The 11,728-nt window shown below is 30.7% G+C and overlaps 1 protein-coding gene across 6 annotated transcripts; it reads right to left on the bottom strand.

Annotated features, from left to right (window-relative positions):
- Positions 1-586: 586 nt before the first annotated feature.
- Positions 587-11,524, bottom strand: LOC139484940 (AN1-type zinc finger protein 2A-like). Of its 6 annotated transcripts, none has more exons than XR_011655205.1 (12): positions 11,344-11,524; positions 9,216-9,258; positions 7,869-7,920; positions 7,154-7,285; positions 6,739-6,783; positions 6,011-6,126; positions 3,657-3,782; positions 3,122-3,188; positions 2,704-2,777; positions 2,339-2,426; positions 985-1,673; positions 587-944 (listed from the first exon to the last, which is right to left on the bottom strand). XR_011655205.1 is itself a non-coding variant. In XM_071268995.1 (11 exons), exons 1-11 carry the CDS (start codon positions 11,396-11,398, stop codon positions 1,709-1,711), a joined length of 819 nt encoding a protein of 272 aa, XP_071125096.1. In that variant the 5' UTR covers positions 11,399-11,512; the 3' UTR covers positions 587-1,708. The 6 variants fall into 6 exon arrangements, 3 of the variants coding, with proteins under 3 accessions (XP_071125096.1, XP_071125095.1, XP_071125094.1); XR_011655207.1 differs by having other exon boundaries at positions 985-1,729; positions 11,344-11,512; XR_011655206.1 differs by having other exon boundaries at positions 985-1,732; positions 11,344-11,496.
- Positions 11,525-11,728: the final 204 nt, after the last annotated feature.

Genomic DNA, 11,728 nt, shown 5'->3' with positions numbered 1-11,728 from the left:
CTTATACATGTAAAGTAAGATAAGTTTCAAAGACATTAGACTGTGACTGAGGGGTGAGACCAAATATTTTTCATGTAAATGAGATGCTCTAATGCTTATACAACTGAATACCAATTCACATTGGCCTACTACTTATGGTTCTCCTTGAACTAACCTAATCACAAACTAATACATGATAACTTATAAAAATTCAATAGACCATGACTAAGGTGGCAAAGCCAAATTATCTCCATGGAAATGATATATGCCAATGCTTATACAACTGCATACCGAATATCATTTACCTACCACTTGTGGTTCCCCATAAACTGACCTAATCACAAACTAATACATGTAAAATAAGCAAAAGTTTCGAAGTCAATAGACCATAACTGAGGGGGCAGGGCCAAATAATCTCCATGGAAATGAGATGTGACAATGCTTATACAACTGCATATCAAATATAATTGACCTACCGATGGTGGTTCACCAAAACTAAACCTAATCACAAACTAATACATTGTTTACCCCGCTGCCGCCGTTGCTGGAAACAGCATACCTATGTCTCGCTCTTTGACTCTGTCAAGGCGAGACAATAATGACAATATTTACAAAACATTATTTATTAATAGATTTTTAATAACATAATCAATATCATCATATTTAAAATATCTATACAATTTATCTAGGAATAAAATTCTTAAAACCTTCCCCAATTACACTTCAATATAATCTACATAAATAAACAGACATATAAACATTTCAGATAAAAGCATGGTAGTCTTTTGCCAGGATGGATTACAAATGATTGGTAAATAATTACGGTATTTTTATGAAATTAGCTAATCCATTTAGGAACACAATTTATTTAGAAACTATTTATTCAACTGATGATGTAAATGTGATTTTATTTTTAAAATGATAATTTTTTATTTATCAATCAATGGATCAATATAAAAGAAATCCTATTTTTTATCAAACAATGAATCAAAATAAAAGAAATACTATTCACTTTAAAAAGGGAGATCAATTTATGAAGAAATATACAGGTTATTTAGCTATGTTTTTTATGTAGCAAGAAATCTTTTTTTTTATTTTCTGATTTCTTTTTTTATCATCAATCAAAAACAATGACCTTTCTGACCTTTTAGTTCATATTTTTGTGATTATTTTCCTACATAAAATAAAGTTGACCATGATTCATGAATATAGATTTCATTGTATTACAAACAGTTTATTGTATGATGGAGTATAAACTTCTATATAATTCTACTGTAAACTATCTGAAGCTCCTTTTTGTGAAAAAATCTTCAATAAAACATGTGTAAAATGGATAAAGTAAATCATTAAAAGTACATGACTTAATCAAAACCTTCAATACAATCTTTTTTGTACATTAAAATTCATAAAGGTGTTTAACATGACACCTTAGTTAGCACTATAATGTAAACAAGTTTTAAGCATTAAGAGATGTTAAACTAGGTGCAAAGGTAACAGTCATGATGAAAGTATCTAATCCCAACTCCTGCCACCAAATGTAACAATATGAAAGATCTTTAGAAGTCAGCACCATGAGAATACATCTTGGAAGTGCTGGGCAGAACTGGCGTTGAGCTGTAATCTAGATGAGCTTGATGAGAATTTTTCTCTTGTCAAGAAAGGCTACAAGACTTCTTGTTTTGTTGTGCTTCTTGCTACAAGAGAAAAGTTTAGTTCTTCAATTCTTCTCTTATGCTGCTGATGTTAATGCCTGCTTAAATGAATATTAAAATAAAAACAAATCAATAAAATTGCTCATTCCAGATATAATAGACATGTCAAATATACAAACTTCAGACGGACAAAATCACACCATACCAACTTAAGAAATTTGTAAGATTACATTAAGATTTCGCTGATGTTTTGTCATTTTTAACAGCATTTGATTAAAGCCATGTGGAGATAACAAGAAAAGTTTCGTAACAATCATTTATCTATTGAATATAAAACATGCATTTTTCTGACATATTATCAAAGAAATAGATACGATTAGAAAACTATCCTTTCATCAAAGAAATTGGTTCATACTCTCTTAAAACTATATTTTCATCAATGAAATTTGCTCTATATTCTGACAGAAAACTATAGTTTCAACAACTCTTTATTTCATAGTTTAAGCATTTATCAGCAAATAGGCACAAGAAGATGCTCAAAAAAATTTACCACAAGATTTGTGCCCAAGAAATACAAATAAACTTCACATGCTTACATCCTTTTTAGCCAACATTAAATCCTTAATTTTAGTCATGAAAATTTCAATTATATGATAAATAATAAACAGTTATAATTTTGCTTATTTAAATAGTGTTTTTTGACATACCTGTCTCCTCTGTGCAGCTTGAGCCTCTTGTTGACTAGCAGCTATGGCTTGTGCTAGGAGTAAATCTTCTTCTTCCTCTCTGCTTAGTCTACAAATAAACAAGTTATATTTAATTTTTGTAAAATATAAAAACATGAGAGATAGGATGCTAAAAATAATAATATGCGTTTAAATTAATATACATATGATAATGAGGTGATGTGGGGTACACAAAAATATACCCATTGAAGTATGAAAAAGAGTTTCCAATGAACAAATGTCAATTACTAAGTTCTAAATTAACCATGACATAAGGAAGAATACCTCATTGGTTATAGATGAAAGCAATAAAGTTACCTATTTATATTGTAGCGACAAATACTTACGGTTTCTGTGGAGCAGGTGGTTGTGATTCCTGCATTGACATCTGAATGGCGTGAGCTAAAGCTTCATCTTCTGTCTATAAAAAGTAATGATGGAATATTTATACAAATAATGAAAGGAGTCAACATTGTCATGACAGTTATTAACAGTTTATTTCCAAAATCAATTTTGAGTTCAAGAACGGTTTTCATACTTAATTACATGGCATTCAGTTACTTACACTTATCAATTGGACATTACATAACTAACTGACGACAATTAGAAAAATGGAGTAAGTACTTGTCCAAAGTTGGTAGTGTTTTTGACCTTTGAAGGAATTGTGTAATTATTCATTCAATAAATATTAACTCATTCTCAAAAAATGGCTTTCTAATTATATCTGTGTGATAAGAATTAACCAGTTGTTTTATATATACTTACCATTCCCCCTTGAACTGAGTTAGTAGTGTTGTTGCCTGTAGGTTGTGATTGTCTTTCCCTTCTGTCTCTGGAATAGGAAAAAATATAATGTTAAAACAGTAAGTAAAAGGATCTACATCTGTTCCTATACCACTTCCTTAACAATAATTACTGTTGAATGAGTCAGGAGTGAAAATACAGGATTATTTCACATGTTATTAAATATCTGTTTTAATCTGACTGGAAATAAAAATATTCTATTAAATGTAATAAAGTATTTTTTCCTTACATTTTTTTTTACAATGTAAAATAAGTACCAGTTAAGGATACTGCATACAAGAGATGATTTATAAGCTGTTAGGTAAAGATTTTTTTTAAAGAGATGGATTTTCTTATTTTCATAATTTTTGTTGAAAAGTCAGTGCTTCTCCAATTTACACAAGGTGCACAAGGACTGTTCTTCAAAATTTATGCAATTGAAAGCAAGCTCTAAACTTGAACCAATACAGCTTAAATATAAGTAGTCAGCAGTTATAGTCATGTTTACATGTTGTACCTTGCTAGATCTTTTCCTATGTAAGCTAACATTGTATTCTGAGGTTTTCCTTGGTTAGACTTTGGCTTGTTAGAAGATGAAGGTTTTGGTAGATTAGAAGTACTGGCTCTGTTTACTGCTGCAGCACTAAATAAAATAAATGTATATAGGTAACTCAGTTTAAGGTAATGAACGACTTAAATTTATGCATTTTTTTCTGAAAATTTCTAATGTCAAGAAATGATACATATACATATTTATAAAGTTGAATAACAAAAAAAAAAAAAAAAAAAAAAAAAAAAAAAAAAAAAAAAAACTGTTTGGAAGCACTAAGCAGATGTGTTGTTCCTAAATTTTTATACATGTTTTGTACTATATCAAGGAGTTATAAGAACTTCATTTTGTTAAATCTTTTTAGTATGGTTTTTTATTTTATGCGTTTTCATTTTCATATATGAAATTCTATTCAAGTACTTATTCTTTTTAATGGTATATTGAAAATTTTGTATTATTATTATTATTTTTTTTTATTTTTTTTTTTTTTTTTTTTTTTTTTTGTTATTCAACTTTATAAATATGTATATGTATCATTTCTTGGGGGCTTTCACTCATGCTACTCGTTTCAATTTGGCCTACTTAATTTCAGGGAAATTATTTTCCCCCAATTCATTAATACATTTTATAATTTATTTAGGCTTTGTTTTATTTAAGGGTGATAATTAAGTTATTTTTTGTACCTGTTGGAATCTACCGCAGGAATTCTCATTTTTCAAATTTATACTTGTCTGGGCTCTACCAGTCAGGTTCTAATAGTACCTGTTGGGATCTACCGCAGGAATTCTCAGTTTTCAAAATTCATACTTGTCTGGGCTCTACCACTCAGGTTCTAAAAGTACCTGTTGGGATCTACCGCAGGAATTCTCAGTTTTCAAAATTCATACTTGTCTGGGCTCTACCACTCAGGTTCTAAAAGTACCTGTTGGGATCTACCGCAGGAATTCTCAGTTTTCAAAATTCATACTTGTCTGGGCTCTACCACTCAGGTTCTAAAAAGTACCTGCTGGGATCTACCGCAGGAATTCTCAGTTTTCAAAATTCATACTTGTCTGGGCTCTACCACTCAGGTTCTAAAAGTACCTGTTGGGATCTACCGCAGGTATTCTCATTTTTCAAATTTATACCTGTCTGGGCTCTACCACTCAGGTTTCTAAATTTAATTTTTCACCTGTCAGGGCTCTACTGCAGGTTCTTAAAATTGCATAATTTTGACAATTTACTTTTCAATTAATTTAAAATTGTTTTGAGTAGGTAGTGTTTTTCATATGGTTATTTTTATTTGTTTTATTATAAGTTTTAACGAGTAGCCCCCTAGAAAGCCAAATGATACATTTATTATTATTTTCATATGTATTCAGTATAATAGATTTAGAAATGATTGTGAATATGATATTAGTATACTGTGTATACTATGGTGTCTTAGTATATTAGTTTGTTAATAAAATTAGAATAGATATTATAAAGTTGCATATGATATCAAGTATCCAGTACGGCAGGATAATGTTCCATCCTAGTTGAACATTTCCTTTTCTACTCTAAGTATCTATAGTAGTATAGATACATGTGGTATGATGCATGAGACTAGTTATGGTCTTAAGGACACATCAACTGTTCTCGTGGTATGGTATATGAGACTGGTTAGGTTTTGGGTTGAGACTTCTAATTGTTTTATGTGGTATGGTACATGAGACTTATTAATGTCCTTTAGAAGACATTTACATTTCTATGTGGATGGTATATAAGAATTGGTAGCATTTATTAGGAGACATCTATTGTTTCTTGTGGTATGGTATATGAGACTTGTTTGTGTTCTTTAGAAGTCATCTACTGTTTTATTGGTATGGTATATTAGACTCGTCAGTGTCAAGGAGACTTCTACGTTTCTGACAGTTAAAGGTATAAACAATGTTATAACGTCACAGTAAGAAAAGAACAGATTAAGTGAATATGCTATTTACTCTGATTGACTGCAGGTCAACCAATGTAACTCATTCATAAATTTTTAAAAAGCCTCGCAATTGGTGTATATTAATCTATATATATGGTGGTCTCAAAGTTATTGCAGATATAAGACATCGTTTAATTCCTTCTAATGTGTGATATTTTGTCTTAAAATCTAGAAATTAATGAAAAAATCAGATAAGCAGCATTTTGCTTTTTAATTTATAACAGACTGAATGACCGTTGACTTAAGTTTCTCTGTGTTAGAACATATAGCAAAACATTGTTTTTCTGCTAAGATTAGGGCTGAGGCTGGCTCAATTCAGAGTAACTAATTTGTTGAAATTCCTACTTCAAATTAAAATGAATTTACTTACGCTGCCCTTGACACCCCTCGCCCAGTATCTTCAAATCCTTTACACTGATGATCAAGTTCATGTCTGTGTTTTAGACAGAAATTCGAGTGACATTTATCACAGTTAACTGGAATTAACTGAAAAAGATGATTAAAAAAGAAAATGTGAAAATGTACAAAATTATATCTTTTTTTGTTTCATGGCATTAATTTCAAATAGACTAGGTCAAGTCAGGCAATAAACCAAATGACAATTCAAAATAAGTTAAGGCATAAATGAAATAATAAAGAAAAAAAGCATCCATCTTAAATTAGTAGCTCTTGTTTCTGGAAAAGCCAAAATTAATTTTAGAATTATGATAAAATCCACGATACAAATGACATTGAGATCTCTGAGGTTTGTGCAAAATGCAAATGTGTCTTTTTATTACACCAGTAGGAGAGTTCTTTTACTTTTTTGGCAATTAAGCCTGAAAATAGTAAATTTATAAAACAACATGAGCCATGAAAGAGTCATTCGAGAAATTTTAGAATCCCAATGTTACATGTAAGTCTGCTTAATTACAAAATTTATAAAAACAATTTCCTTTACCGTACAGAACATTTTACATAATAGAGATATATTAATAAATGACATAGTAACATAGGCTAAAATAAATAACATACTTCTCGTCAACTGTATCATTGACGGCCAACATGACATTACAGAGGAGATAGCAATGGTTTATATTTAATAATATCCTAACATACCTCTTTATGTTTGCAGCCTTTAAATGAGCATCTGTTTGTGTAAATCTGAAAAAAAAACATTATGCTATTAATAACATAATTATTACAATAAATACAAATCAACTACAATAATCTTATGTGTAATTTTGTGTCTACAATCTTTTAAAAAAAGAAATAACTTACAAAAATACATAATTGTAATTATAATGTATCAATTGTATATGATATCACTACTGAATTGCATAATTATATGACTGACATTGAACATTTATACTTTGAAAAGTTGGGAAATTTTTAATGAAATCAAGTAAAATATCTTCAATATGTTATATCAAAAGTGGAAGATATTTGTTATACAAGTTTCAATGAGTATTTCCTTTTATTTTAATCTTTGCTTAAAATTAAATATTTAGAACTCCAAATGCATTTTCCTCACCTTTCTTCTTTTCTTTGCTAAGTCTGACTGACAATCATTGTCTATATGTCTGCCTACTATGACATCTGGTAATTCTCCTTTCTTTACTGCTATAGGACTGTTACACAGTGGACACACAGGGACCTGATTATCCTGTAATATATTAATTCAAAGTTTATTCATATTTAAATCAAATAGGTTAGATAAAATCTCAGTTTCATTAAAAGTAAAAGGCCATATATAGCTGCAGAACCCAACACTCTATCTCTTAGGTCAATATGATATTTTTATAAGTAATCTTGGAATTGATAGTAAAAAGCAATTACAATGTATACTTTATACTAATGTGTGAATATTGTTCATAGTATATATATATATACAGAAAAAAGCTAAATACATGTAACTGTCCTGTCCCCCAAGTACCTATGAAAATTATGTGTAATTTTTAACAGTCCTGAAGTCTTGTCTATGACTAAAAGTTCATCCAATGATGGAAACAGTATCCGGATGCCTTTTTTTTCCTCCCAAAATAAACCAAACAGAATTATCATAAGGGAGGATTACAAATGCGACTATACATGGTACATATAAACACAAAGGCATGATGATAAATTTATTGTGGAAGGGAGAGAATCAACACACAAAATAATTAGTATAGATATCAGTTCTCATATAAAGAGGCCAATTTCAATATTTTTCAAGTTAATACCCAAATGTAGTTACTTTATAATCTTACCTTTTTATATGATTCTGGACATTCATGTGTACTATAATGAATGTGGTCTCGACTGAAATATATAAATTGGAAAAATTAGGGAATTCTAGATGTACAAATGATTGTTTGGGTTTAATTTCTGTTCATATGTCTACATGTTTGTGGATTACATGTAGAATTAATGTTCATATGATACATCATTTGGTGTCTTTGTTTATTTTTACTCTCATAAAAGAAAATCAAGTGCTCTGCAGGGCGCAGCTTTATACGACAGCAGAGGTCGAACCCTGAACAGTATGGACACAACATTCAAGCTTGATACAGCTCTGAATTTGGATTGTGATCAAATTCTTGACAATATATGAGTTTCTGACACAAAACAAATGTCAAGATCTTACAAATCTATTATGCAATATTGTGCAATTAAAGATTTCTTCTTCAAACTTTTCAAAAAATTGGAATTTGAGAAATTTGGAAAAAAAATAATTTAAAACTACTACCACAGTACCACCCCCCTTTTTTTTTTACAATAAGTCCAAAACCTGACATTTCTTTATACATTATTTACAAGTAGTATAAAGGAGGTAAATCTGAACATACCAAACATTGTATGTTTACTGTTTTGAATTACCTCCCTTACACTGCTTTTAAATTGTCTTCATTGTCCAGTGACCAGAAAAACCTAGTTTCCCCCTTTTTTGGCCCCTAATTCCCCTTTTTTTTTCCCTAATTCCAAAACATTTTGAGCAATAACTCCCAAAGTTATTACAAACCATCCCTTTATGGTATGGAAACTTGTGGTATAATTTCAGAGAGATTCATACACTTAAACACAAGTTATTGTTTGAAAACTACAAAAATGCTTATTTTGGGCCCCCTTTTTGGCCCCTAATTCATAAACTATTGGGACCGTAACCCGCAAAATCAATCCCAACCTTCCTTTAGTGGTATTTAACCTTTTGGTAAAAATTCATAGAGATTCATTCACAAAATCTAAAGTTATTGTCAAGAAACTAAATGCGTCTTCGGATGCTGCAGACCACGACGCAGACCAAGATGACGACATGATACGACGCAAAAGTTTTTGCGGCCCTATAATTTGATTTGAAGAGGAATGTAGTCCTTATCTTGATCCTTTAGGAGATACATTACACATTCCTTACATCAACATAGACAGACAATAAGACAAAAAATTGTGTTTCCTTCCACTCAATGTTCATATACAATGAATTACTCAATTTTCCCCAAAAAGTACTGGTTATGAATTGGATGTGAAACATTTTCCGATTATAAAAAGTATTCATGATTACATTTTGGTCTTGCTCATTTGTTTTGATATTATATAAACTTTTATTTGTTAATCCTTACCAAAATATCTTTCCACAGGCATCACATTTCATAGGAAGAAAATCTGTAATAGAGAAAATATATTTTATCTTAAATAAATAATACTTTAATGCCATGCTCCATCCATTGATGCTCATTAAGCATTGGTAGGCATTTTTTCATCAATATCTTAATACTGAGTATTAGATTTGTTAGTTTGTAGTTCTGTTGGACTGGCACACCAGCAACAATGTTTGTATCTTTGTATGTGTCCCAGTCAGGAGGCTGTAATTCAATTGTTGTTATTTGTTCAACTTTAAGTTTATTTCTTTGTACACAAATACATATATCACTGTCCCACGACTGTCTGATAATTCCCCAAAACTGAATATAAACCTGAGAACCAATAGACATTACCTGAAAACTTTATTTTATATGGTGTTTCATGTATACTGAATTTTCAGAAAATTCAGTATATCACTTTTTCTTTTTCTCAGTATAAAGGTATTCAATAATTTAAGAACATTTTCAATTTAGCCTCAGAATTCGCTTTTATACATGTATGTGTCATGTATGAAAATTCCTTGTACAACTGTCATACTCCATGTACTCATAAGTCATTCAATACTTTTTTATACTTTTATTTAGAGTTGTCTCCCTTATCTAAATTATTTTTTTCTTCCAAAAATAATGACAATAAATAATTATTTGAGACCTCTGACAAATAAGAATGTAATAATTATATTTTAAATAATCAAGATAACAATTGAAGCACACAGTTGCCGAAAATGACTGTTTGATGCCGGACAGTAAAGCCATTCCTACCCTTATCATGGCTCATGTCATGAAAGAGGGTAGTAATGGGGGTACCTTCATGACGAATAATGGTAAAAATTCTTGCCAAATGACATTAATGGTAATTTTTAGTGCATGAAGATAAAATGTACAATTTCTTTTAGATGATAAAAAAATTAGCTGAATTTGACGAATCACTGTAAAATGTTAACCAATTTCGCGCTAACGGTAGCCGAAAAAAGACCTTTTGACGAATGACGGTAAAGGACATTACCATCCTTATGAAAGAGTACAAATGTATGTAATTTACAGACTTGTGACAATACACCTTATCGCTAATCCCGGCTGACCCGGCCGCTGAAACTTTTGACGAAAACAACAATCACTTCTCCATTGTTGCGTCAGATATTTTGTTTTATGAAGTCAAAATTTTACGGGAACCTGTGTAATATCCAGTAATGGCTGACAAATAGCGATAAAGAAGTACACCACTAATTCATGGTCCCAATGCTTTCTATGTTAAATTCCTCCGTTTCAAGCAGGCACACTTCTTTTATTTTAAGTTCAAATAAAGTGGCAATCATTGCATGTCAAAGCAACACTTTATGACCTGTCTTGTACTGAAAAAATCAACATGCCTTTAATGGCATATAAAAAAGAACTGGTACCCGGAACTTTGGACGTACCAAAACAGGTACTTCATATCTGACAAACAGACAAAATGTACCCTCTTTTTAAAATTTGGTGCAGTTTTTTTTTAATATTCAAAATTTAGAGTCCAAAAGTGTTCTACAATGATCACCAGTCCTTCAACTTTCATTTAAAAAAATTCTACATATTTTGAAAGTTACACTCATGCGTAGAAACTATTTTGTGTTAAATATGTACTACTTTCTGGTATGTGCTTTCTGGTCTGGCCAGAATTAGTGGTGTTACACCATAATACACCTTATCGCTATTCCCGGCTGACCCGTCCGCTTGAACTTTTGACGTCAACAACAATCACTTTTCCATTGTGGCGTCAGACATTTTGTATTATGACGTCAAAATTTTACGGGAACCTGTGTGATTTCCAGCAATGGCGGACAAATAGCGATAAGGTGTATTAAGGTGTATGTCATTGTGTCAAAAAAACAATCATTTTTCAAACGATTTTTGTGACCTCGTACAGCGGAAATTTGGCAGCATGATATATTTAGTTTATTGGAGATTGTGCAATAAATGAAATAAAGCCTATAAATAACTAATGTCTACTCGTGTACTTTTTGTATCTATGTCATTTTATCCTTTTCTATCTCCATCCCCCTTTTTTTCTTCGTTACAGTAAAACTCATACATATGTTCAATATAAAACCTTTTCAGTTATATAACTTACCAAGCTGTTTGCATGATGTTGCTTGACAACTTTCTCCAAGTCCAGGAAGTTCCATTTTGATTGAAAACTGTTCTTTTTTACAATTTGACTAAATGTCTTACGATGAATATGCAGAGTTGGAGATTTCCTTCTATTTATTAAACATTCATGATTACGTCAGTTCCGCTTAGCCTCGTTTTCACTATTAAGGGGTTGTTCGAAAGTTGGATGTTACCGAATAATGAATTGACATATACAGGTGATATTTCAAATTTCATTTTTGTCTTCTTTTATTACTGTAAAGAAATTTTAATCAAATCTTTGTATTACGTTGATCCACCGGAGAGGTAAGAAAATGCAATAACCAAGGAAAATTATCTTTTGAAATGTTCCCCCATATATCTTT

This window comes from Mytilus edulis, chromosome 8, assembly GCF_963676685.1.
Source record: "Mytilus edulis chromosome 8, xbMytEdul2.2, whole genome shotgun sequence".
NCBI lineage: Eukaryota > Metazoa > Mollusca > Bivalvia > Mytilida > Mytilidae > Mytilus > Mytilus edulis.
Note: the sequence above shows the minus strand (reverse complement) of the source record. Positions and strands in the feature narration are given on the sequence as shown.